The 27946-nt window shown below is 36.7% G+C and overlaps 2 protein-coding genes across 5 annotated transcripts in view; one reads left to right on the forward strand and one right to left on the reverse strand.

The window, feature by feature from the left end:
* LOC135469881 (DCC-interacting protein 13-alpha-like) overlaps nt 1–11681 on the forward strand; it is a 32464-nt gene extending 20783 nt beyond the window's left edge. For 3 of the 4 annotated variants that reach the window (XM_064748511.1, XM_064748510.1, XM_064748512.1), the window contains 7 exons: nt 6064–6188; nt 6541–6649; nt 7159–7245; nt 7668–7755; nt 8285–8335; nt 8517–8555; nt 9748–11681. In XM_064748511.1, the coding sequence (XP_064604581.1) occupies nt 6064–6188; nt 6541–6649; nt 7159–7245; nt 7668–7755; nt 8285–8335; nt 8517–8555; nt 9748–10008 (760 nt within the window). In that variant the 3' untranslated portion in view covers nt 10009–11681. Of the gene's footprint in view, nt 1–6063; nt 6189–6540; nt 6650–7158; nt 7246–7667; nt 7756–8284; nt 8336–8516; nt 8570–9747 lie in introns of all 4 variants that reach the window. The other variant, XM_064748513.1, reaches the window with a different exon arrangement.
* A 1315-nt stretch (nt 11682–12996) lies between these two features.
* On the reverse strand, nt 12997–26579 carry LOC135470917 (uncharacterized). Its single transcript, XM_064749965.1, has 19 exons — nt 26540–26579; nt 25403–25588; nt 25170–25220; nt 24562–24644; nt 24326–24427; nt 23222–23399; nt 21254–21411; nt 20490–20520; nt 20155–20262; nt 19397–19542; nt 19013–19135; nt 18340–18706; nt 17733–17797; nt 17525–17577; nt 17100–17180; nt 16072–16202; nt 14735–14906; nt 14024–14152; nt 12997–13765 (listed from the first exon to the last, which is right to left on the reverse strand). The coding sequence occupies exons 1-19, from the start codon at nt 26577–26579 to the stop codon at nt 13582–13584; spliced, it is 2388 nt and encodes a 795-aa protein (XP_064606035.1). The 3' UTR covers nt 12997–13581.
* Between the last annotated feature and the right edge of the window lie 1367 nt (nt 26580–27946).

A 27946-nucleotide genomic window follows, 5' to 3' on the forward strand; every position in this document is an offset into this window, starting at 1 on the left:
AAATAGTTTGTAACTAACACTTACTGACAAGTATTTTTCTCGTTGACGTTTCCTTTTTTGTTCAGATACATGTACATTGTAGTGTGTTTTTTGTCTACATTCATGGTGCCTTTCTGTATTTTGGCATGCTTGTTTCATTGTGGTATATCTTTGTTTTTTGCCCATCTTTTAGGCTTAGAAATATACTATAGATATACCCTTGCTGTATGTGTTAAAAATGTAAGTGTGTAAAAATTTACCCCTTGGGCGGTTTAATTGTCATGTCGCCATTTTGGAAACTCAGACAACTACATATGTAGCACTTGCTAAAATACTGGGAAATGGAAAAGAAAATCCACATGTGTAAGGATACTTTAAAATCTCAACCTTTTCAACCTCTAAACCCGTTTTTTCATTGAATTTTGTGCATACAATTAATATGAAAATGACACTAAAAATGATTTGTTTGTGTCACTAAAGAAGTTCTGTTTTCTCTACACCTCATACTTCTCTCAGAATGTTTCAAAATATCGGTTGCAGAGATGGTTGAAAAGATTGAAGAGTTAGGGTACATGTAGTTCTTGGCATTATATACTATACCAGACATGAATGTTACACGGGTACATGTACAGTTGTTGTTTACAGTGATTACTAATCACATTTCACAAGATCTTAGCTTCATATATAGGTGTTCTGTATCTGGTGATCTACAAGTTAATCTTTTCAACTTCTTTTGCAGTGCTTTATGTAATGTTATTGGGTAATTGAATTCCCCCAAACCCCACTTCAGGCAAAAGTTATTAAAGTTTTGCTCACTCATGGTTATTTACTTTCACAACATTTTAATTGGATAGTGACTTGCAGCTGTAGTGTGTTAAATTTTTTCATAATATAAAAGATTTAACTAATTTGTTTAAATATTTACTAGGGGTTCACGCTAATATGCTAGTGGGTCACCTCAGAAATCGTTCAGATTATTAGGGGCCCAAGCCATACAGGCTTGAATCCCTATTGTGTCTGTTTGGATTATTTGTTTTATTAGGTGGCCCGGCACTTTGAAATTGTTCGGATTTTTATTATTTTTATTCTGCTTTTTTGAAAGTTTTAAGAGCTATGAAAAGGGAAAGTTTTTATGGAATGTTGTTTAAATTTGGTGATTTCAGGAACAAGGTTACGAGGCAAATATTGGCTGTTTTTGGTTAACTTTGGTCACATGACATGACAGCCATCTTGTATTTTGATCAAAACCTTTATAAATTTTCTTCTCGAGAACCAAGGAACAGATTCTTTTGAAATTTGATGTGGTTGTAGAGTGATCCGAGTTAGAACAAGTTTGAAAAAATCGTGGACATGCCATTGAAAACATTGGTCAAATTTATGACGTCATAAAAAGCGTCTAATTTTGATAATGTTTTCATGTATTCTAGTGTATTTGGCAATCTGCTTTCGGATTTTGCCTATCTTTGTAACTTTTTCAGATATGGTCAACAAACTTTTTTTCATTTACGGAATTTGAATGGCCTGTAACTCGAAAACTGTGAAAAGCTACAAATCTGAGACTTGCAGCAAATTGTAGCCCAAGAGTGTAGTTTCTGGTATGTGCTAACGGATTACGGCTACTATCAATAGTTTTTATCGCCAGAAATATTTTAATGACATAACGTTCCTAAAAGGTAAGATATTTCTATGGGGTAAATATTTCACTGACGCTAATGCTCTAAGCATTACTTACTTTCCGCATTAAGAAGTCGACCAACTGTTGTGTCTTAATCTAACTCCTTAACTATTAATGCTGGACATGAGTTTGTATCACAAAACCCACATTTGTGAAAACTCGTTTTATCAACTGAGAGTTAGATTCACAGTGAAACTGGTTAACCTTGTACAAACATTTAGCACTGTTGATTCACAGTCGTCTTTCTTAATGTTAATACCCTGTTTATAAACACCCTCTCTGCCCATGTCATCCACGGCACTCGAGTAATGAGCAGACGCAATCCAAACACGATTTTTTAATGTTTTCCATGGCTTAATTTTTCTGATAATGGCAAATTAATTCAGTGCAGTACTTTCATAGTGTTTTCTTATTTGACATTCAGTTGGGTCTTGATGTTTGGCGACCGATATGGCTGTAAGGAACTTAACAGCTTTAATTATTATTAGCGCTTCAAGCTGTCCAGGCTTGAATCTCTATGGTATCTGTTAGGATTATTATTTTGGGCCTGTTTTATCTGGATTATTATTACAGATTTAGCAACATTTACTATGTATTTAAATTATATTCATAGTCTTGTACACCCATCTGTCCGACATTGTGAAGGCCGCAAATTCACAAAATCTAACATTAGTAGTGCATCAAACCAAATATATGTCAAACATTACACTGTGTTTCATATATGCTACATAGATTTTTAAATGTAATCATTTCATATGCAAATGTTTACCATGCAATGATAACTGCTTGACACTGAGTATTTATATTTACCAAGAAACAAAGACCACCCTAAATCTTTTCAGAAAATACTGAAATATTTGCAATGATGAGAAGTGGTTGTTCATATTAGTCCATGATACTCATTCATTTACAACTGTTTACAGAGCCCTGCTATTAAAACCAAATGTTTTAGTTATGTGTGTTATGTTTTGAAGATATAGGAAAGCAAAGGTAATAAAACTATATCCTGTGCAAGTATTTACGAAACCTTTTGGATGTAATTAAATACATGTCCTCTATTTCATAGCATGTAACCTAGTTCAGGAAGTTGTGGACATAAAAAGAAAGCTTTTAATAATATTTGTCATGTCTGTATAGTGAAACTAGATATAATTGTTATATTTCAGAACTTTAAATCTGTTTGCTAAAACAGTTACATGTGACTGAACATTTCGCATATATTTCACATTATACCGGAATAAGAGCATATATTCCAGTCATATTTAGAAGTATTTAACCTACTCAGAAAATTGGTGATAGATCACATCCTGTTTTACATGCATTCATTTCCGATATACATGTAAGAAAACCGCACATATCTGTTATATTTACAAATATATAATTTTCTTACAGAAGCAAAGACTAAATCTCGCAGTTTTACACACATTTCATTGAGATGGTTAGACATGTTCATGTAATAACAACACTTAGCATATGGTAGGAAACGTCAATGACTACTAACATTTTTAGTGGTGGTTAGCGTGCTAATGCTGTGCAATGACCCAGGAGCCTCTCACCAGTGCAGCCTCTGTCTTATACTTGCTTAATGGTTCCGGCCGTACATGGGAAGGGATGGTTGTGGGTTTTCCAGTGTTACGCATACAAATCTGCAAAAATTATTTTTGTGCTTAGCATTGGTTTCATGTTATGACCAATGAAACCAACAAAATTTTGACAAAAGCATGGGAACAGGCATCAGCTCTGCCATAATGTATTCTTTCTGTCATTTGTCTTTGGCTATCAGCAGAAGATCAGAGTTGCCTAATCTCCATGCTATTCTTTAATACTTGGCCAATTGTAAATGATGCATGGCATTCCAGGGTTCAAATCCGGTACATTCCTTTCCATTTTTTTCACGTTTTTTCTCATGATTATGGACTTTATAATCACCAGACTACCAGAAGTGGTAAAAGACTAGTGGAGTGGACTGCAGTAACTCTGTTGGATAACAGCTTTAATTTAATTATGAGATCATTTGCTCAGATCAGCCTTCTACTGTTTTCAGGGTTCACACAATCTCTTGAAATTTTTTGAAAGTCCTTAAATACAATTTGGAAAATTGGCCCTTGAAAACCCTGAATTTTTTATATTATTTTGATGATTTTTGAAAAGTCTTGAACAACAATCCAAGAAAAGGTACTAAATTTAAAATCAAACCCAGATTGTTTGAGCTAGGTGTCAGCCTGAAGTGAATTCCTTAATTGTGCAAAACTGTTTATTTCATTAACATGGCGGTTTAGGCGGTGGAAATCCGCAAGTGTACGGAGTTGGTTACATGTAGTAGTACAGCAGTACATTCCCCTGGTAATGCATAAATCCGCCATTATACATGTGCATATGCAGGGAAATCCTCAGATAGCACCACACTGACTACATTGGGGGATGAATGCATGAACAGCATGAATGTGGGTCAGGAAGCTGGACAGAAGTAACCCAGTACTCTGCCATTGACAAATTAAACAGGGCCAGTTATGAGGAATCGGTATTGGACAAATTAGTTTAAGTGATATCAATATATTACCAAGCCAGAGCCGGGTGTGCATATCTGGCCCAGTTGTACCTGCCAGTAAATACCCAGTTAGTAACCAGTTCGCACCTGAATTGAGCCATTACTTATAACACTTGCATATAATTGTAATTAATCCATTGGTGTCAAACATCTTGAAGCCAGGAAGAGCAAACTAACAAGCACTGATACCTGAAGACCTGCGGTGTTTGTGTGCCGTGCTGAGACTGACCATACAACAACAAAAGAAACCAAAGATAAGCACAAATGTAGGCCTACATACATACTTTTCTTCAATTACAACAGTCAATGACTGTACATTTCTGAACATATGTGATTTTGGATGAATATAGTCATTCACATTTGAACACCTATCAAGTAGAAAAAAATAAACAAACCTAGATTTGGATTTATGGTGTTTGGCCATTCTTTTGTACATGTAGGTCTGTATATGTGTTGCACAATATATATGTATGTTCAGAAGAGAATCAAAATGAAAAGTGCTTTGAAACCTTGTACTGCAAGTGAATAGCTTTTATTTAATATGAAAGAATATACAAACAGGCAAAAAAAATTTACCAATACACCATTATAACTATTGGGAGCTGTTAGGCATGACCTACATGTACATCACAAAAAAATGGAAATTATAATTTATTTCGGTTGAAGGGATATTACATGGCTTGTTGTTTTTAGTCACTTTCTTAATTTGTGTACTCGTTTGTACATGTGTTTGCCCCTGTCTGTTATCTTTCTCCCTCCAAGGCTATTGGCTTACATAAATGTTTTCTTCAATATAGATCTGAAAATAATAAAATAAACAAAAAAACTGCGTTCTCACATCCTAAGTTTAGGGAACTATAATTTGTGTTTCTTCATCTGATGTGCCTGAATAATAAGGCTCAATAATTAGGCCTGATTAGTTGCTTGTTAATTTTACTATTTATTTTCCATCTATTAGTCCACAGTAAATTGGACATTCTATATTTCATCTTAATCTCATGTTAGGTACATGTTAACAAATTGACATTGGTGTTCTTATGGAAGATATCCTTAAGTCTAATATTTTTCTTCAAAATACACTGTATGTGAAGGTGACAAGTCACGACCTATTTACATATGTGCATAATGTACTGAACTAGAACAAAATTATACCAGGAAAGTGAAATACTCAATTATTTATGGCAAATTTTTGGAAAATACAGTGACAAATGCAGTTGCCAAACTGTTGTTCCAGGCGGTATATACCACAATGCATTTCACCAGAACATGCTTGCAGTAACTGGGCCAGTACTGGCCTGATACTCACCCTAAAGCCATCTTTGCTGGATGCGGCCCATAATAGGGCCGATATGTCACTGTATACAATACTGGGAGAGTTACGGCATAATTGTACTGGCCCAGATTGGATGTAAGATGGCGTTTTTGTGTCAGACATTCTTCTGTGCTTGCCTTTATAGCCTTTATATGGCCGATAGTGGCCTGTACTGGCCCTGTTAGGTAATTTTTTACTGGGTAACCACTGAAGGGCACTATTTTATATATGGCTTTTATACATCCCCCCTTCCCCTTCCACATTGACTGTTCATGAGAAGCATGCTTTTTCTTTTGAGACTCTCCCTTCATCTAACTTAGTGGTGACTGCAAGTAGCCGGATTGGGTTTTGACATCATGCAATTGTAACAACAGGAATTTTGTTATTACAAAATTATTTATTTACACCATGAAGTGGACAAGTTATGAACAAAGTTTTGTGTATGCCACTCCTGAAACTTCTGTAAGTCTTATGGTAAAGGCAAGCAGGTTGAAACATGCAAGTATTATAGCTCTATGTGGCCTAATGCATGTTTGCACGTACTTTCAGACGTATCAACCCTTTTGATGAGTCATCAGTGGATGTAATGCATGAGACAGCTGGGGAAAATGCAGCATTTTCGCAGCCATTTACTGTTCGATTCTGTGGGTCAATGGAGGTAAACTCAGATCGAGGTAAGCACAACATTTACATGTGGTGTTTATTATTGTGAATTGTCAGATAGAAAAACGATAGTAAAACTTTTTGTTTTCTCGTTTATTTATTTTTTTTTTTATTTTTTTTTTTTTAGTGTATTCCCAAAAGGAAATGTTTATTAACGCATGTACGTCAATGATTGTGATAGACAAGTTAAAGCTGTATTATTTTGTTTGAAAACCTGAGGTATGAACAGTACTGTGCTTCTCATTACTGTGCCAGTAGTCTTCTTCTAGCTAGTCCCAACTAGCTGGATTGTAACATGCCTGTATTGGACAGAACTTCCTCACTCTGCAGTCAGAAAGCAAATATTCCATTCCCGTGTTTCAGGCGAGGGCCTTGTTTTAGCCACTATAAGACAAATCATGGCTGCTCGAGCAATCCACAATGTCTTCAAAATGACGGAGTCTGTCTTGTTGGTGACAAACGAGTGTCTAAGGTTTGTTCTTCATACTCCATACATCTTTATTGATGCCTTTCACAAACAAGTAAACACCAGATGTATGTAGTATTTACATGAAAACTTTGAAATACAACAATTGGATTACCTTATTTCTTCAACCTTTCAACCACATATGCAGCCAATATTTTGAAATAATCTTCGGTAACTATGGAGTGTAGAGAAATAATTTGCACATTATTTGTGAAACTTGTATCTTTAATGACACAAATAAATCATTTTTAACATGATATTCTTAATAATTGTATGCATGAATTTCACTGAAAAAAGTGCTTAGTGGTTGAAAAGGTTGAAGATTTACAGTCGAAGTACTTGTAAAATGACACTTACCAGTGTATTACACAACAAATGTGTGGTGTGCAAAGCTGGGCAATGTTGTAAAACTGCATATGTTTAAATAAATTGTTCAGTGTTGTGGCTCATTTATACTGGGTCAAATGGTAGGCCTATATTCACATTGAGTCTTTTTTGTTCCACCTGTTCTGCAGGTTGTTAGAGCCATCGACCCATAACATCCGGATAGAGTTTGCGCTTCAAGACATTGCTTTCTGGTCACCTCATAAAGACAACAAAAGGTAAGTGATTTCTGGTCACCTCATAAAGGCAACAAAAAGGTAAATCATTTCTGGTCACCTCATAAAGGCAACACAAAGTAAGTCATTTATGGTCACCTCATAAAGACAACAAAAGGTAAGTGATTTCTGGTCACCTCATAAAGGCAACAAAAGGTAAGTGATTTCTGGTCACCTCATAAAGGCAACAAAAAGGTAAATCATTTCTGGTCACCTCATGAAGGCAACACAAAGTAAGTCATTTCTTGTCACCTCATGAAGACAACAAATGGTCACCTCACAGATATTACATAAGATGTGTTATTACTATCCACCTCGGAGAGAATTTGCTTTTCAGGACCTTCCTTTCTTTTTTTTTTCCTCACAAAGACAAAATAAAATAACTGACTTGTTGATTTACACAAGCACCTTGTTTTATATTGCAGGTTGTTTGGGTTCATTACTCGAAGTCGGTCCGATGGACCTGCATCCTATGCATGTCACGTGTTTGAATGTGATAAATCTGGTGATGAGGTAAGTTTGACTCAACGTTGTTTTACCTGTGTAAATGTCACAATGTATTGTGACATAATGATCAAAAAATAAGACATGAAGATCAAAAATGATTGTCTGGTATGCCACCATATATATTTTTTACATGTTCATATGAAGAATTGTTTTTCTTAACATTCCAGAAAATTATATGGTTTGTAGTATATAATATAATACTGATGAGAGCAATAGTTTGAAACTGCAGGTGGGATACCACCGTGTAGAAAATATAGAAAAGGCTATTTTGTTCTTTTTCATATGACTACTTTCCGCAATAGAAAATTCTACATTTAATATAATCTATATAATGAAATACATATAGCAAATTTGACAGCAAGGTTCAAGTCAGTGCAAGGCTTATCTTTTTGATTGAATACCGATAATAATTGTTGAAACATAGGTGTAAATAACTTATACATAATCTACATAATACATAAATAATCTTTTGCCAGTTAGTTACATGCGTCTGCAAAAGAAAATCCTGATATTTACAATTTCTTTTTGTCAACAGATTTGCCAAGCTATAAGTACTGCAACACAAATGGCTTATCAAGCATATATGGTAAGAATGCTGTCATTGTAACAGTGTTACCAGTTTATCTGACAGCTTTAGTAAATGATCATTTGTGTGTAAATTTCTTACATTGTGAGATGGTGTACTTCATTACGTTGCATTTCTTGGAATTCCCGCAAGTCTTCGTAGTTATGTTACTTGTTTGATTTTGATGTTTTTGTCATTTCAGGAAAAACGGGCATCCGAAAAGAAGAAGACAAAAGAAAAGGCATAGTATTTACTGTAATTCTTCAACCTTCTCCGCATGCTCATGTTTTGCATGTTTTCATTCACCAAGTACTTGGAGGCCATTGTAATTCTAAAGGTTGAAGGGTTAAAGGCTATATGTTTTTTTGTGTGTTGTCTACAGATCACACCCCTTTGTTTTGTGTTGTCTACGGGCCATACCCCTTTGTTTTGTGTGCTGTCTACAGGACATGCCCCTTTGTTTTGTGTGTTGTCTACAGGTCCTACCCCTTTGTTTTGTGTGTTGTCTACAGGTCCTACCCCTTTTTTGTGTGTGCTGTCTACAGGTCATATGACTTTTTTTGGATGTGTTGTCTACATGTCATACCCCTTTGTTTTGTGTGTTGTCTACATATCCTACCCCTTTTTTGTGTGTGCTGTCTACAGGTCACACCTCTTTGTTTTGTTTGTTGTTTGTAGGTCACACCCCTCTGTTTTGTATGTTGTCTACATGTCATACACCTTTGTTTTGTGTGCTGTCTACTGATCACACCCCTTTGTTTTGTGTTGTCTACAGGCCATACCCCTTTGTTTTGTGTGTCTAAATGCCAAAGCCCTTCACTCGTGCTACATCTGCGCAATGCCAAGTTATCTCAGCACCTTCGGTTAAAACTACACTACTGCTACTGTGCACTGCATTGTTGTAATATACATGTACATCGTTATTAATTTAGTTTTTGTTGTAATTAATGCAAACGAAACGTAACAATCTTTAAAGATAAAAACAAATTATGTGGATATTGTTACATTGAGTGGTATGTAATTAGAACTGAACTGAGAATTAATTTAGTGAATTAAATAATGTATTTTCTTGACCTTTATACTTCCTCATTCAGGACTCTTGCACATTCTTTGAATAGTATTCTGTTCACACAAAAATTGTTCAGATAACTGTACAGTTTAGCATTCTATTCCTAGGGAATGTCAAATTGCACTGAAAGTTCCTGTGTGTGTATATATTTTAAGGAAATAGAAAGTTTTTATTATTGAAATATGGCTTGACTTTTGAAAATGTATGTTTTTGTTTAAAATTATACACTCTTTGCGTAAAGTGACATAAAGTGGCAGTTTGCACGAGTAAAAAGAATGTAAAAATAAGTTAATGGAAATGGTGAATGGATGTGATCTTTTGTCCTTTACTTGATAGTCAACCATGTGAGTGGTTAATGTTTCAGAGTTTACTGCTGGCCAACATTGACCAGCTGGAGGATCGGAAAGGTGATCGTGTTAACAGCTTTTTGGAAGCCGGAGAAGAGGTAGTGCTTGGGGATGATTCAGAGGTGTCTCCTCCACTAAGCCCAGATGGGAAATATGTCCTTCTGGACCAGTCAGATCCTCACTTCAAAGCACCAGATGTCAGCAAGCCTCCTTCCAGTGACATAGAAGGGAAGGATGTCAGACAAGTGGAGGGTGCTGAGAGAGAGTCTGAAGCTTAGTGACAGAAGCATGTGAGTAATATCAGCCTCTGTGTGGACATTTTGTGTAGACAACTGAGGTAAAGATTCAGTCACAAGGAGGAGAGTGTGATAGGGAGGACACATTTTCTGAATATCTCCAAAACTGTGTGTCTATTGCTGGGAGTATGATTACTGTTGCCAAGGCAATACATTCTACAGATCCTCGAGTGACATGTTGATAGGAGAATATTTTAGTCGTGGAACTGTTCGCTATAAATACATTGTATGTAATTATTGTTGAGTTTTAAAAATGCTTTGCTTTTAAAAATGTTTTGCTTATCTCTTTTTAATAATAACCTTAAATGTCATACAATGCTATCCTGCCTGGGTGCTGTCATATTATCTCCATCAGAGAAAATGTGGATACAGCCCAACAGAAATGCCAGTTCATAGCTTTTTTAGGATAGATGTCTGAAATCAGATTTTTACTGTACATTTACATGTATGACACCAAAGTTGGCGTTAGACATGTGCATATACTTATTGGAAGGTGACAGAATTATACTACTCCAATATACATGAAATGATGTATTAAAATGTGATTTATTTTAAAGTTTAAAAAATAAAAACTGGTTTATCCCCTTAATTAATTTTGATGCAAACATGTTTTCTCCGTTAGCATTACATCATGTGAAGTTTCTGACTTCATCTGATTTGCATATTAATAGGCTAGGGTACTATATAAACAAGTCACACTTTTTTTTTTTTTTTTTTAACCAAAAACATGTGGTTTTGTAGGAAGGTGAACACTTATGTGGCTCTTTCTGTTCAGGTGCATGAATACATTAAGCTCACAAAGTTATGAAAACAAAGTTTTAGAAGTTGCATGTGGATATGTAAAACACCTGCTGATGAAATCAGTATAGAATACAATGCATATTACATTTTTTTCTGTGCAAATATCACAAGGTATTTTATTTGTGTCCTTTGTTTTATTTATTGAAATGGCTATTTGTTTTGTTGATGGCATGCTTTATATATCATGCTTGAAAGTTAAGAAATTACTTTAATATGGAAATGTACATGTATATCACATCACAACACTGGCTTTGTATAGGATTGCAGCTTGTAAATCAGTTTTATGGACTGCAAAAATGGCTATTTTATGTATGAACATTTAAGGAGTTGTGGTGAATAAACTATGCTCAAATTCGCAATAAAGTGTTTAGGTGAGAGGACTCTTTGAATGAAACCTTGTAAAAAAATCTAAATATATGGGCATAATTTTTACATTCTGTAAATGATCCAGTTGATTTTATGTGTACAGATAGGTGTTGTAAATATGTTGTTGTTTTTTACCAACACAGGGATGTACATTTCAATTTCCCAGGTTAATAATAAAGGTGAGCTGTTGGTTTACGTTGTGCACCATGAAGTAGTTGATTTTATCAACAAAGAAAGTTGGAGATTTGTGCTTTTACCAGTTCGTTTTTTTATAATCCTGCTCTTTGCCTGTGTTATAAACTGATACATCAAACAAGCTGTAAGAGTCTGTGATTCAGAAACAAAACTGCTGTGTCATAATTCATGGGCATAACATATTTGTTTTGTCTTGCTGTCGCTCTTCCCTACCATTGCTTTTCTGGAGTATTACTAACGTTCATGAAGCACTGTAGTTATGAAATAAAGTGGGCTCCATGAATCTAAACATAGCTGTTGTTGATGTTGTCTTTTGTAGTCAGTTCTCTAAAGGCTGACTTCGTAACAAGGTTGACAAGGTAACAATGATTCTCAGGTAGAAATAGTCCTTACAGACTCAAGGCCCCCTCTGAGGTCAACTTTAGAGCGGTTGATTGATGTTAAATACCATGTTTCACTTGTATGATGACAACTAGGTTTATGGGTGCTGGAAACCAGTAAACCACCACCCTTTGCCAAGGGGCTGAGAATCCTTGTAACTTAATGTTGAATCATAAACAGCAAGAACTGGATTCAAACACAACACCTCACTGGTCAAGGACTTGATAGCTCTAGCAAGTCATCACGTAAACCATCTGAGGCAGCAAGGCCAGTTTAATACCAATACCCAGATTTTAGTTGTCAATCAAGGAAAGACTATTTACATTTTGCCTTGTGATAAAAATTATTTGAGATATACATGTACTATTCAGTGTTCTGTTGGATGATCACACCTAAGACCTTAAAAGAGGAAGTTCTAACTTCCTCGCTTGGCGTTCAGCATGAAGGGGATGGTGCAATGACTGGTTGACCCGTATCGGTATAATGGCTCGGGGCGGGGCGGCTTACTTGCCTTAGGGAAGTCCTCGGTGAAGCAGCACTAGATAAAAGAGCGGTGGAAATTTGGCCTGCAACAAGGAGGCATATTACATACACCCTAAGGATTCATTCGTCATCATATGACTGAAAAATTGTTGAGTACGACATTAAACCCCAAGCACTCACTAACTCTGGATGACTTTTTGCTTAACATTCATATCTATATTTAAGTTTGAGTTTAATAAAGATAACGACTTGTAGATTTGATTTTGGTATAGGTGGTTCTCTGAAGACTGATGGTAAAATTGAGTTCATGCTTCAAATTTTACATATTGTGGCCATTCCTTTATGTCCATGGTTTGTCAATTTCTCAAGAGGATGGAGAAACTGAGGATGGAATTGTTTTCACATAATGTACATATATTTTTAGAACATGGCATAGCTACAACTGATGATTATCCAACACATCATTTTCAAGAGTTTTGGAGAAAAGACAGATATGACATTATATTCATTGTATTGTTATTACAGTACATTACATTACGGAGTTCTGGCCCAAAAGGGAATTCCTGGCACGCTGACCCGTCAGCAGATGCCAATTATCACAATGCAGTCTCTACAACTTTGTTTAAACATTACTTAATTTACCATATCTCTCCATCGATTCGAACACACTCACAGCAAAGAAACTCAAAACTTTGAACACAAATTCTGCAATAAACTTAATAATAAAGTTTTATTTTAGTCTTCAACAAAACATGACAGAGTTTTGATCCATGCAATGGACAGGCATATGGACAGGAATAATAAACCATAACATGGGGAAAACCAGTGTTCATTTTTCAGACCAACCCAACCAAAATCTGTACATGCACATGGACAATATAGCTTTAACTCTGAAAGGTTGGAAACCAGGTTTACTTTACAGACAAGCCTCATTCACACTGCTATGACACTAGTGTGTGTCCTCAGAATGATGCTTCAGACAAACCTCCAGAAGGTATTATTATCCTCTACCTCATATGAATGGGACGTGTATGGTGTTGTCAGAGCTTGGCATACTGAAGGTAACGTCTATGGTTTCTCCTCTGATCCTTTGCTAGCTTGGATCAAATATTATTATTGAATGTAAGGGAAACTGAGAACAGGAGAGTATAGTTCTGGGGCCACTTCCATGTACAGTTTCAGCCTTCCATATACAGTGTATGTATCTGATGACATGAAGGAGCTGTGATGGTCTGCTGGAGATGAGATCGGATAGTGGCCACAAAGTAAGTCTTACTAAGAGGCACCATGAATGTGGAAATCCACAGATGGATAATGCGTGTACGACAGCTATGAAGACATCTGCTGAATAAGTGCTGAAAATGACATCGGGTATGTATTTGTTGGAGACCTACTTCGTGGGTTACTGACTGGGTGAAGTTGATTTGGAAAACGCTTCCTCAGAAGAGATTCCACCATCGGTGAAGCCACAACATTGCCATCTTCTTTTGGTGGTTGAACAAGGACATATTTTCTAGAAAAGAAATAAAATGCACCCACAGATTAAGACCTGACATTCATTAACATGGGTACTTTGGTTTCCTCTGCCCATAAAGCTGAAAAACATTGGTGAAATATGGTTGAGTATGACACTAAAAAACAATCAAGTAAATACATCAACCTGCACTACTAAGAAGCTGATGTGCCTTTATACACTCCAGAATTAAAAAAATGACAAGTAAGAACAACACTAGGAAAAAGGCTAGAGAACCAGCATGAAACTTGAGCACACCTGCACTTAGCTGGAATAGACTTGCTGGAATGAGGACGTACAGCCCATTGGTTACGGGGATCGTAGGAGACCAAGTCAACACTAGAGTACTTTGAAGATAATTCCGTTGAACTCTTATTCATCCGTAACCTGTATATCAGAAACATACCAAACACAGATCATTGCCACTGAAATATGTTATTATCAAGAATTAAGTTAACAATGATTGCAGCAATTTGAACAGGATCTATCGGTATTTACTTGAGAGCTCCCGAGTCATTTCCAGTTTAATGATTAGTGGCACTGTAATGGAGAAGTCTGTGTACGCATTTATTTTGTGGAATCTTAAATCAAGTACACATGTTTGGCATCTATAATGATTTCCTCGATTCTCACTGGTCACAGGTTTCTGTACAATAACTTCTTCAAATATTGTCATATTTTGATATGGAGGCCAATCAGATATATAGCATGGGATATATATTTGTTGTATTCTGTTTTTTACTTGTATCTTTATGAATTGAGATCTATGAAAGGAAGTTTTAATGCATGTGAGTGTCTGGATTTTTAAAATGATGAATATCTAGCAGTTCATGATTCACCAACCAATAAAAGGAAAAAACGTTCCTGCACTGACTGCTGAAAGATCAAAAACCAAATTTTAGTTAGTCTCTATGTTTGTCCAAGTCGAAGCATATTAGGGGCGTTCTCCATCCTGTCCATGTGTCTTACCTGAATGGCTGTACAGAACTCAGCTCCTGTTTATCTACACCCATGAGTTTTGCATGAGCCGTCTTTGGCCTGCGTAAGCGGCTGCTAGGGTGACCTGATGCCTGTGAAACACGGTTAGCATTCCCAAACCAGTTGAAGATGTGTAGCCTTGAATCTGGATCTCCATCCCCCACTAAAAACAAAATCAGGATCAACGAACTATATAAAATGCTAAAGCATGAAGGCCTACATATGGAGAGTTGGATTTAGAACATTTTTAGCGACAATCTTTAGCCAGCCAATCTACATGAGTCACTAGCACTAATGTTAATGGATGGACCCACCACGTTCAATGTCCCACCACCCCTTCAAGTGATAACACTACTTTTCATTCCGTTACCGGTGAGAGGAATGGGGTACCGACAGATTTTCCTCTCACAGAATGTGGCACCAGTGCGAATACGACTTGCATGTCACAAGTCTTTTGTTGTGCGACGCAAAACATGTTGCATGCTGCGGTTTCACCTGTGATGTATTTTGTCTACCCACTGTGACGTCATGCTGTTGGCGCTGCAGTGGAATGTCCTGCAACACTGAAATGACATAATACGTCCCACTTTGGACTTCTGTCGGTATCCTATTGTGACATCATGACATCACAAAGCAATTGAACATTTGCAACCGATGTGTGGGACATCCGGTTGACCTAGTTGCAATAATACTGCTTATGATTGGTCAATTGCTTGTTCCTGCCTGACAGTTCAGAAAGGCCTATGAGAGGTGCATGGCTCTGTAGATTAATGTTCTATGAACCACGGAGCCAAAAGCAAACGCTACTGAAAGTTAGAAAGATGAAGCTATAGACGCTTCACCATACTCTGCTGAAGTGATTCAGTCTGTGAATGTATTAATACACAATCTTACATTTTTACTTATATGTTGGCTGTGCCTAGAACATATTAACCTCTAATGAGTTCAACCTTAGATGAAACTTGTCAGTTCTGTGTATTAAACTGCTTTAATCAGAGTCAGCTTTACCTCTTACACTAGAGCATACTGGTGAGTTGATTTATTGATTTGATTTGTGTTTTACACTGTACTCAAGAATATTTAACTTTTACGATGATGGCCAGCATTATGAAGGGAGGAAACCGGGCAGAGTCCAGGGGAAATTCACGACAATTCACAGGTTGACGCCAGACCTTCCCACACACGGCCACAGAGGAAGCCAGCATGAGCTGGATGTGAACTTACATCGACCGCATTGGTGGGAGGCTCCTGGGTCATTGCGCCGTGCTGGCGTGCTCACCCTCTTGGCCACGGAGGCCCCATACTTCAGTATACTGAATATCACTTACTCTTGGGTGAGGTGCAGTGTTGGTGACTGTGTAGTGACTGACGTCTCTCTTGCTGCCTCTGATCTTCAATTTTCCGCCTATGAGCAGCTCTTTCAACCCTCAACATAGTCTGCAGTTTCAAAAGCTGATGCCTGAAAAAACAAATAATGTCTTTTTGTTCTGTGACAAACAACCCACTGATTGAACAGTGGATGTGGACATAAATGATTAAAAAATCATGAAAAGTCATTCAAACATCAAAAGGTTCAGTGTGAATAGTATTCGTTTTTCAGCAGAGTTGTTAATAATAAGCTGAGATTCTGCCTGTGAGTCACATTGTTTTCATTCACTCTGCCAGTAAAGCTAATATTTTCTATCTTCAGGTGCATATTAATGTATGTTTCCCTTCAATGAATTCCATTAAATGTCAATGAATACATATTTTTCTTCCCAATGTTCCATGAAAAGTCCTCAATATACATGTATATATCTCTTCAATGCATTCCACTGAAAGTCACCACATACACACTTCTCTTCACTGAGAGCAATCAATGCATATTTTCGGTCTCTATGTTCCTGTATAAGTCAGTGAGTGCCTATTTCATTTCACTCAGTGTCATTAGAAGTCCATGAATTCATATTTCCATCCAGTGATTGCATATTCACTGAGTTAAATTAAATGAATAAATATTTCCACTTGAAAAATCCAGTCACTAAAAAATAGTGACTGGATGCACATTTACTTCACTGGAGCCAAAGCTTGTATCAACATATACTTTCGCTCCCTTACATGTATCTCCATTTTCTAAAGGACATTTATTAAAGAAGAGACATATACTGACATACAAATATTAAATGCTTATGTACCCATGTTGATGAGATAAATGAAGATACACATATGTGTAATGCATGTACATTGCATTTCCATTCATCGTGACATCTAAACATGGATAGACACATCTAAATCATAGAGTATATGCATTTCCCTTTCTTAGTCATTTCAGACCTTGTGTGGAAAAAAAAGATGCATTTTGTGCACCTTATCTTACCGCTCAATCATTCTTTCATGCCAGCTATCTTCAAAGATGTTGCCTGCATTCTTATACCAAAGTTCACTGCTATTTGGTGTTCTGAAAACCACAACATAAAATCAATAATTATACACAATATTTGTCCGTTTCTTTCAGTTTTTACTATTTGTTACATATGAGGCCAATTACATATTAAGAACTTAACACATAGTAGAAATTACATGTATTATTACACAGTGATGAGGTCAATATTACCCAGAGCCATAAATTATTTTCTCATTAAGTATGCCAGGTATATAACAGGGAGAAATGGAAGATCCAAGGGCAAACTGCCATACCTGGCCAGGAAGCTGACAAACCTCCTGAGACTAACCTACAGCTGATCCAGTGTAAACTGGAAAGAAATGTGTGATAGATGGAGAGGAAAACTGAAAATTACCTACCCTGGTCGGCTTCTGTAATGCTTAAGCGTATTTTCAAACATAGCCCACAGCTCCTGCAAGTGAAAGACAAAAAAATTGCACAATTATTTTTGATAAAACTTGAAAATTAAATTAATAAATGATATTACAATGTTAAAAGACATAAAGGTAGTATCGGTACTTATAGAAACACATACACATATATACATAAACTACATCCTTAACTTACATCCTGATCATGCTGACCTTGACCAGCAGTTGAAGGTCTTGAATGTTGAGCAGGAGAGTGATCTTCTGAAGACAAAAAAAAAAGTACATTTATCAGATGTTTTAATAACCTTGGGTGTGCCTGTTCAACCTATGTATGTTAATATCACACATACTGTGCAGTAAGTTTGACATTCATCTGTGTAGTTTTATCATCATTAATATCACCTTCATGAAATATGGTTGCTTCTATATATCACCTTATCTGTATTGAATGGTCTGGTTAGACTATAGACAAATGAACACGTACATATTTCCATACCCATACGCGCACTGTTTTTGAGAATTTAATTTTTTTTTTGTTCTGATACAGCTGCTGTAATAAGCAGTTTACGAAGAATGTAATCCAAACGTACTTATTCATGAATCTCACCAAGGCAATGTCAATCACAAGTTTACAAGACACAAAAACACGTTTCAAAAATAATCACGTGCATTTCTTCAACAATTTTTGAACCATAATTGATTAAGACAAAATATGATTTGTCCAACTATTTCAATTTACTCAATTCCTGTTGTTATTTCATACAATGATAATGAAAATGTGCTGAAACTAAAAAATAACTCACTAGAACCCTGTCCTGTGACACCTTTGGACAGACCACCTTGCACAACTTGAGTGGAAGCAAGTGGCCTAGGCCCAGAAGTGGAAGATGAAGCCGAAACTGATTTGGGTAAAGCTGTATCTTTTTCTGCATCATCCCTGAGATCTGCATTCTGCTCCTCTTGGGTGAGCATTTCCTTGCTGGCCTCAAGCACATCTTCTTGACTACCTTCACCCCACCTTGCAGCATCATTTCCTGTGTAAGCCATGTCACTGGCATCATGTGTAACACCATTCTCACCAGACACTTCACTTTCCACCACACCACTCACTTCAGGGGTATGAACCCTTTGAGCTGTCATATCCTTAGAAACTTCACTTATTCCTGAAACCTGAAAAATAGAAAAAATGTTTTCGGGCATGAGCAGTTGAATTATGATACTATACTTATCTATGATGTATCAACAAGAATGACAATAATTTTTGCTGATTCCCAGATCACATTTCTTTTATGCCTTAATTTTACTAAATCATGAATTATTTTTGCCATTAACACAGCTTTTTACGACACCATGAAAATTACAAAAAACAAAAGACTGTCACAAAATAGAATTCACCGCTCTGCCAGTCATTATGTCATCTAACAGCTACTGGAACTGTCGGCATCCACCAAAGTTAAAAGCACAACTGTTTCTCACCTGAGAGTCACTTCGAGCTACTGATTTTCGCCTGGACCTTGACCTAGCGCTCGTCACCACTTTACGATTATTACTTGGCAGCTTCTTTTTGAGCTCTCGTTTAGGTTGAGGAGATGTGGCTTCCTAGTTGGCATTAACAGAAAATTATGATGTCTTCATCTTGGTGGCTAGATCTTTATACAACTACAGTATTTCACCAGAAGTTTTGTATATAAAAATGCACTTTTAGTAGCACATTAAAAGTTTAAAATCCTACTTTGGAGGCCAACACTTAAGTTTTTCTAATAAGAAATTAATAAAGTTCACAATGAAAAAGTGGCCCAATAATCAAAATACGTCACTTGAAAAATACTAAAATGACAATATCTGTATGGAGTTACTCACTGTTTTTTGAGCAATGGTGTAATTGGAAGGTCTGAAGGGCTTAGGCTGGACAGGTGCTGGTTGTGTCTTGGCCCACTTAGGGGGTTCCACCTTGATATTATCGAGCGAGTACTTAGACTTCACATATGTCTGATCTGTTACCTTGGCTGTTTGCAAGAAAACATTGAGAAATCAGATTTTACTGTTTAAGCATTGAAACTATTTATACAAAGTCTCTGAACAAACATCACTTGAGTTGATTTGAATATACTTTAATTCTTCAAACTTTTCACATGTTTTCAAGGTGTTTATTCAGGCATATTCTGAAGGCATTATTCTGTCTTGACTGATACACTTTTTTTGAAGCCCTGAAATTGGCAAACCCAACAGAAGTAGTTTTGTACAAATTAAACTAAAAAGTGCATAAATAACTCTGAAAGTTGCCCTTTCATACAGAAAAAGGTTGAGGAATTACAGTATTCTACTTGTACGATGGCTGTCAGATTGATGTGTGGAGGAACAAGAGTTCCTGGAGTAAACCACTAGATCATCCTGAGTAAACAAGAAGTACTTGGCAAGTAAATGAAAATTACAAAAGTCACAATCATGTTTACTACATGTAACATTTGTAAACACTTCCAGCTATGTCATTCATGAAGTTTAACTATTACAGTACAGATATGCACTGTTCATAACTTGCATTATCAGAAGACCTGCAATTACAGGTTGTTGGAATGCCATTCTCTGTAAAAATTCACCGTTCTCGAGAATTTTCATACCAGGTTGTCTGGCAGGTTGCTTAGCTGGGGTACTGCTGGTAGATTTTGTCCCCATCTTATTTTCTCCTTCCTGGCTTTGATCCTCTCGCTCACCCTGCATTTCTACAACTATAGAAAGAAGTTTACACCTGCAACCAGCTAAAGGTACCCCATACCATATATAAACAAGCATATTTTATTAAATTTCAACCTGATGCTAATATCTGTACAAACTTACACTTTTTACAACTCTCTACAACTACTTCTTACAAAACCAAAGAATTACTCTTTCCTGTTTTCAGTAATTTCAGATTGCAAAATAATAGATAATTATTAAGTTAATAAAACTTTCTTACCTTGTGTTTCTTCTTGTAAACATTCTTCATTCTAGAATTCAGACAACATATTTTTAATGATATTTACAAAAATACAATTGCATTTATAGGAAAATACAATAAATATAAAATTTGAGGCAACTGCACCCTGCAGACATGACAAACTTTTTTTTTCGTTCTAAAAAACTATGAAAATGACAAAAACAGCTATAAGCTCTGGTAAATAATGGCTGAAGTCATAAGTCAAACAAATTTTCTGCAATTGTCACAAGTTATAGACTTCATTAAACTACTCTTCATTAAACTACTAACAGTGTAAATAAGGAAATTGACACTGGCAAAGCTGGTTTTATCTAAAGCAAGAAAACATCTGATGTGTTCATTAATATGTTAAGTCAAAATGAATACTATTCTACCCGACTACTAGTCTAAACATATCAGGTTTTTCATGTTACTCATGTCATTTTCGTTGTCATTTATTTATTTTATTTATTTCACTGGTGTTTCTGCCACACACAAGAACATTTCACTTATACGAGGAGGGAAAATGGGCAGAGCACCGGGCAAACTCATGACTATCCGCAGGTTGCTGGTAGACCTTCCCAGATAGAGGAAGCCACCATGAGCTTACAGTAACCGTATTCACTGAGGTTTGCCACTCAAGCCTGGACAAAGAGTATGGTTCAGAGCAATGCTGTTAACGTTACAAAACAATTCCTCATTCCAGGCTTGCAGCCTTTACAAGTCTTCATTTAACTGCAATAAATATTACTCAGTAAGCCTACCTCTTTGTCTGATGTGATGGATGAGGCCCTAGGTGAGGGGGAGTCAATACTTGATAGGGATGGGGAGGGGGTTGTCCCAGGGGAGGAGCCAAACTGAGGCATCTCCACCCACGTCACTTCAGGCTGTTTTCGTGCTTTTGACAAAAACTTTTGCCGAACTGAAAGTAAACAGTCGTTTGTGGAAGAGTGCAAATTCTGACTTTTTGTACAATATGAACATGTATTAATATTAGAATGATAACATATAAGTGCCTTTATGTAGAGGCATTATGAACTAGAAAAGGTCTGAGCATATGTGTTAATGTGTATTAACATTAAACTGTAAGTCATATGCCTGTACTTTAGTATTATTTAAAAGTTTTTTATTTTCACACTAAATGTTCCCTAAACACAATATTTATGCTATGTTAATCTATAAACTGCATTTAAAAAAGTCTTATGCCTACTAGTTCCATTTAAAAAAGACCATTAAGGTTGGATCATTTGTCTATCTTGCCAACTGGGGAGTCTGGCCGGGTGTCTGTAAGACCTGCTGGGAATATGTATTGACAAAGCATTGCCCAATCCATACATCAGCCCTACCCACTGTTAGCTTTTCCAGAAGCCATCGCCTGACTTAATCTATAATTAGGCCCTATGTGTACACCTCTTAATTAACACCCTGGAAATCTTAGTTTAAAACAGTTTTACAACGAATATTTTGAAAGATAGGTTACCAGAGTTGTATTAGATCCTGTAGAACCGTGTACACCATAGCAACTGGGCGATATGATTACTGATTTTCACCCACATACTCGCCACATTGATGATGCAAGCACGTTCCCATCTGGTTTGTCTGACATGAATGGGATATCAATGGAAATACGGAAGTATCTGTGGAGAATTTGGCGTAATTTCGTAGTCCACTATAAAGTTTTATAGTCAAGTCAAGCAATACCGGCTGCGACACGAGGATCCACGCAGTTCGGCCAGCAGATTGTGAGTTGCAGTGACGACAATAGTCTGTCACCAACATCGGTGAAAGTAACAAAGCAGCTAATCTTCTATGTTTCAAAAAAGTATCACCTGCAAAAACAGCTATGGTTTGAATTCTTTTAAATGGAAACAGTGACTGGCAACACATAAACATGCCAATTTAACTTTTGTCTAGGTTCGCATTACGGGCTTCTAGGTACAGCAGGCATAGTGGCCTGTGGGTGAGCTGTGAACTGAGCTGGAGCGCTGCTGTTATAAGGCTCCCTACAGTTCATTTCACAGCCTGCTGTTTTAAATAAGCAAGTAGCTAAACAACTTTTACATTTTGGCAGTGAAAATTTGGACGTCTTTTCTGTTTTCTTTGTTTTTTTTTTGGATGGGGATATTATAAGGCTCGTCCTTCAGCCTTTTCTTTCAGAAGGTATATGGCCCATACGACTACAATCGAGTTTCCCTTAAATCAAAAGGCATGTTTAATGAGATTATTTTCTCAATCTGTGGCATTTTTAGGCCATGTATGTAAGTTTACAGTATCCTGCCTTGTGTTATTGGAGTTGCAAGGCACACCTGGACATGATTCAATCTCGAAATTAGCTGTAAAAGTATAGCAATTGTCTCCTGTTCTCTGTGTTGTACACACAGATGCCTGCAGCAAATGTACCGCTGTGACCTCAAGAGGTCAACGATGGCTCGATTATAGTGGAGTAGATTTTCTGATCACCATAATCTGTTGCTTTTCTTCCGTCTTTGGCATTTAAACTAATTGGAATCAATTCAGGAAACATCAAACCATCTATTTGCAGTTTGGAAGGTGCATCACTGGATCTACTTTAACTTCATTACTGAGTAGATTTTAGCAACTTGAATGCCTCTGACCTTCAATTCATTACATATGTTAAGTATTAGGAAACAAATGAACTGACAAGGTGAGATGTTTATGCACAATGAATCGATCAGCCAATTATTAGTATCTTATGCATTTCTTAAACTGACCTTTTCTAGACAATTTTTTCCCTGGTGTGACTTTCTTCTTCTGTATGTTCAACTGCTGGTCATCCATCTTGGGGCACAGCAATATATCAACAGTGGAGAGCTGACGAGGGCTGGTCAGAGGTGAAAGGTAGATATCTGATGGGGCACTAGAAAGGCCACATGTCGAATCACAGGCTTCCTGAAAAAGCCAGTACTAGAATGTAGCCATTCAGACAAAATCAGAATCAGAATGCACACATCCTGACAGAACTATACAGAAAAGTACCTGTGTGCTACATTAATTTCCTTTGAGAAGTGAAAATTAGGATTTCAGTACATGACCTAAAATTTCAACCAAAAAAGAGCATTTTTAGAGACAAATAAATGGCATAAAATATTTTGGTATTTAAAATTATATTTTTCCAACAGGATATCATTATGCCTTCCACACAATCCTCATGACACCTTTTTAAGATAAGGCAAATTAAGGCAAAATGAGCAACTTTAGAATTAATGACAAAAAAATGTCTTCAACCATGTAGCCAAACCAGCTTGAATAACATCTTTAATATTGACCATTGGTGATGGGTCTACTTTCAACTGAATCACTCTGTTTTTGCACTTAGGTGCATAATTCAACACTACCTGAAGCAAAGTCAGAATCCTTCCTTGCCAGTGCCACTGTTACGGACCAGCCTATTATAGCATAACCTCTACCTTAACAAATTCTTCCTATAGTTGAGAACTGCCATTCATTACACAAATATTGCTTGATAAAACTCACAGAACTATATGTACACTGCAGCCATGATTAATTAATCGTCATACTTCACACAGCACTGACTTAAATATTTTATTATTTATTTCAACCTTATATAAAGCAATAAAGGATTTTTCACATCTACGATGACAGTCAGTCTCATGGGCTCAGAAAGTCTTGTTGACTGCTTATTGACGCAAGCAGTGAAACCCGGGCAGTCTACAAATTAGCAAACTGCCAAACTACAGATACAAACATGTCTAATACGTAACTGATAGCCATCATGCCATCATGTGCATCACTATGTGCATTTAACACTTCTGGTTGTAAAATGTTTTTATTTAATGCACATAATCTGACTGTACCTCCTCCTCATCATCATTACTCTCCACTGGTTCCTTTACCACATGTTCAATAGTCCTGCGGCCTTCCAAAAAGTCTTCAGACAGAGCAATATTAAAAGGCACCTACAACATAAAATAATAATAATTCATAGCATCTTTCATGTGATGACTTATACAAGTTATATTTGCGTGAAATTGAGTGGCAATCAAATGATACAGCCACATGGTACCACAAGAGCTGTGAATGTCACACTTACCAGGTACTTCTGAAGATCAATGCTATCAGGTTCATCATTGGCATCATCGTAAAGGACCCGAGAATCCTCCAGCACGAACGACTCTGCACGAAAAGTGATGAATCATCAAATAATGTTCAAGCCTTTATTATCAGAATTATTCTAATACCTCCGGTCTTACCCTTGACCTCTGTTACCACTGGGTAATACATGTTCACCAGCTTCAACTTTTATAATGAAAATTCTGGATCCTTTCAAACTGAAACAATTGAGCCATTCAGTCTAATTCTCAACTGTCTTTGAACTTTATGACTGAAAAAAACCAGTGATTTCTTGCACATATTTAATTTTGTTACACACTGAAAAGAGATATTTTACCCAGAAATTACAATAATTATGGTAAAAATTCACCAGGTTCAATGATATCAGTGGAGGAAATCATGATTCAAATTTGTAGAGATATATGTAATGGCTGATTCATCCATCCATTGAAACAGTTTTAAGTACCAAATAATGAGGTGTCTTGGTGATTCAGGAGACTAAACTATCTAACTGACCATTATTTCAATCTCAATACACTGTTAATGGCAGTGTATCTGTGAGGAATTCAAATGGAAGAGAAGGCCTACCTTCGTCAAAATAGCCTTCCTCAAGGTCAGGGGCATCAGCACTAGGATAAACTGAAAAAAAAAAAGAATAAAAAAACTACACAAGTAATTTAAGAAATATTTACAGTGTTCAACGTCCGTAGTTGATGAAAAAATGTACTGACTACCATTGCAATAATTTACAGGTCTACTTTAATAAGGAAAATCTAAAAAAATTGTACAGCAATGTAAGTTTTAATAGTTTCTGTGCATACCTTTGGTGTGATCTATTATGAAAATGTGGTTTAAGTATGCCACAAGGAGGTCACCCTGGTTGTTCAGGAAGCAGGCCGAGCTGAGGATTATCTCCCCCTGGTGGTCTGCTCCACCCAGGAAGATCTCTGTCAGCAGTAGTTTGTCGCTGTCCCAGATCTTTATGGATCCCTCCTCACTGTAAGACACTCAAAGGCATAAGCTTTTAAAGGACAAGACAGCACCATGTTAACACAAAGCAGGATACTCAAGCTTTCTAAAAAGTATTATCCATTATTATTTTAATGTGATTTCACCAAATAATATGTAGAACAAAATGACAGTACTGCATAAATGGCTGGTGTGAGTTGAGGCAGCCCTCTTGAGAATTTTATCCAATCAAGCACGTTGCTATCAGATTGCGCGGCCTAAGCTGTGATGTAGCCTTTACCCATTCGCTCCATGAAGTGACATATAATAACACAGAACTACTGCATCAGGCATCATTTTGAGATCATTTACAACGCTTTAGTTACGTGTAGCTGAAGGGCCATTCACAAAGTGTTCTGGGGCAGGGGCAAAGATGTAAAATCAGCTGATTTACAAGCTGATTAATATTAAACGAGAGTATCACAAATTATGCAATAGCATACCATCTCAGCCCAAACTGCATTCATCTCCCCAAACACACTTCCTGTTGTTCATTTTACCCTTTAGTCAGCATTTTCTAAATAACAAATATTAGAGTCAGTGCAAAATTCATCAGGAATGCTGAAGATGCTGAAGAATTAAAATTCTGCTCGGTAGTCTTTCTCGCATACAAGGGATGTTTTTTTTACTGTTTTCTTTTATAAAATACAGCCTCAGTGGTGCTTAGGTTTATTTCCATTTGTTTCAGAATTTAGTATAGATCTAGTTCTAGAACAATCCTGTTGTAATGTTGTAAACATTTAATAGGAATCAAAATCACCAGCACAACCCCTCCGGAGGCTACGATCTGAACCAGGAATACCCTGGCCGTGCATCTGCAGCTAAGCTATTTTAACATGGTTTCTGATTTCTTTGTAAATGATATAGGAGGCCTACTGTATCAACAGTTCAAGCAGTGGAAGAAATATTCTTCCAGTCTGTCCAATTTCTGAGAAAACTATACGTATCACTTGGACCTTCATCGCCGAAGTCCATAACTCCATCTACCATAGCTACATTACTGCTTAGACTACTATACGGAAAATACGGAGTAAACGTGACGTCATCTCACCCTCGTGACATTCTGAAGCTGTGTCAAGACGAAGTTTTACTAAACTTTAATTGGGTTGAAAAAAATCTAAAAAATATTTAATGCCACTTTAAGATACTTTGAATGGTAAGTCTGGACATAAACATTAGTCAGGTGCTGTCTTTCACTTTAACTCTACTCCCCCCCCCCCCTTTCTCACCTTATTTTTTTTAAATAATGCCACTTTATCTGTGAAATATGCATCATTTTCATCTGAATTGTAAAAGGGATAGAATTCCCAGTATGAATCCCAACCAATATACATGTGTACATTCAATAATAATTTCTTGGAAATCTCTCATTCAACAAAACGCAAGGAATTCTGAATTTCTACTGGTAACATCGGCCTAAATTCACCTTATCCACATTCCAGAATGATGCAGTTTCAGAAAGGCAAAATTCTGGAGGTGGATTGAAACAACTTATTTTCTAACTAATGTACAAATGTAATTAACCTGGTTGCTCTGATCTCGTTTATACATGGCTTTTCCTTTTTTACCAAACTTAGTATTGTACATGTATGCATTCATTGACTCAAATGATAGCAAATTACCTTGGACTTTAACATGAAAGTCCACCACATAAATATTTTATTTAAACATGCCATAAAGTCAGTGAGTGAGTAAGTGCTTGGGGTTTAACATCATATTTAACAATTTTTCAGTCATATGATGACGAGGGAGTCCTTAGAGGCATATGTAAATGTGCCTCCTTGTTGCAGGACGGATTCCATCACTCTTTTATCTAGTGCTGCTTCAGTGAAATGACTTACTAAAGGCAAATAAGCTGTCCCGCCCAAGCCATTATACTGAATACGGGTCAACCAGTCACTGCACGATTCCCTTTAATGCCAAATGCCAAGGGAGGAAGTTACAACTTCCTCTTTTTGAAGGTCTCAGGTGTGACCAAATCCAAGTTTGACCCTGGATCTACCCCCACTCGAAGTGGACACTCCATCAACTGTTCTATCGGGGCTAGTAAACATACCATAATGGGAACAGTGCAACATTAAATCGAACAAATTTTTCTTATGCTGAAAAGCAGCATGATTAGTTCTTGCCAGATGTAATTGTAAAAAAGTAAAGTCTTTACCATGCAGGAACACACAATGTTCAGGAGAAGGGGCAGGCGTCTAACGCTAAAATGGCACTTGGATGATCAGGTCTATTTGACATAGCTTCCAGCACGGTCCAATGGCGGCAAGGCTAGGAAATGAAAACCATGCATCATATTTATCAAAAGACATGAAACATGAAATCACTACCAATTGTTATGATAATAAATCATC

This window comes from Liolophura sinensis, chromosome 7 (assembly GCF_032854445.1).
Source record: "Liolophura sinensis isolate JHLJ2023 chromosome 7, CUHK_Ljap_v2, whole genome shotgun sequence".
NCBI classification, from domain to species: domain Eukaryota; kingdom Metazoa; phylum Mollusca; class Polyplacophora; order Chitonida; family Chitonidae; genus Liolophura; species Liolophura sinensis.

Excerpts from the sequence above, each read along its gene's own strand:
- LOC135470917 (XM_064749965.1), bottom strand. The coding sequence starts at position 26,579 with ATGGTAGATGGAGTTATGGACTTCGGCGATGAAGGTCCAA. Across the intron at positions 24,428-24,561 it reads TTGATCTTCAGAAGTACCTG|GTGCCTTTTAATATTGCTCT; the intron begins GTAAGTGTGACA and ends TTTATGTTGTAG. Across the intron at positions 18,707-19,012 it reads TAGCTCGAAGTGACTCTCAG|GTTTCAGGAATAAGTGAAGT; the intron begins GTGAGAAACAGT and ends TCTATTTTTCAG.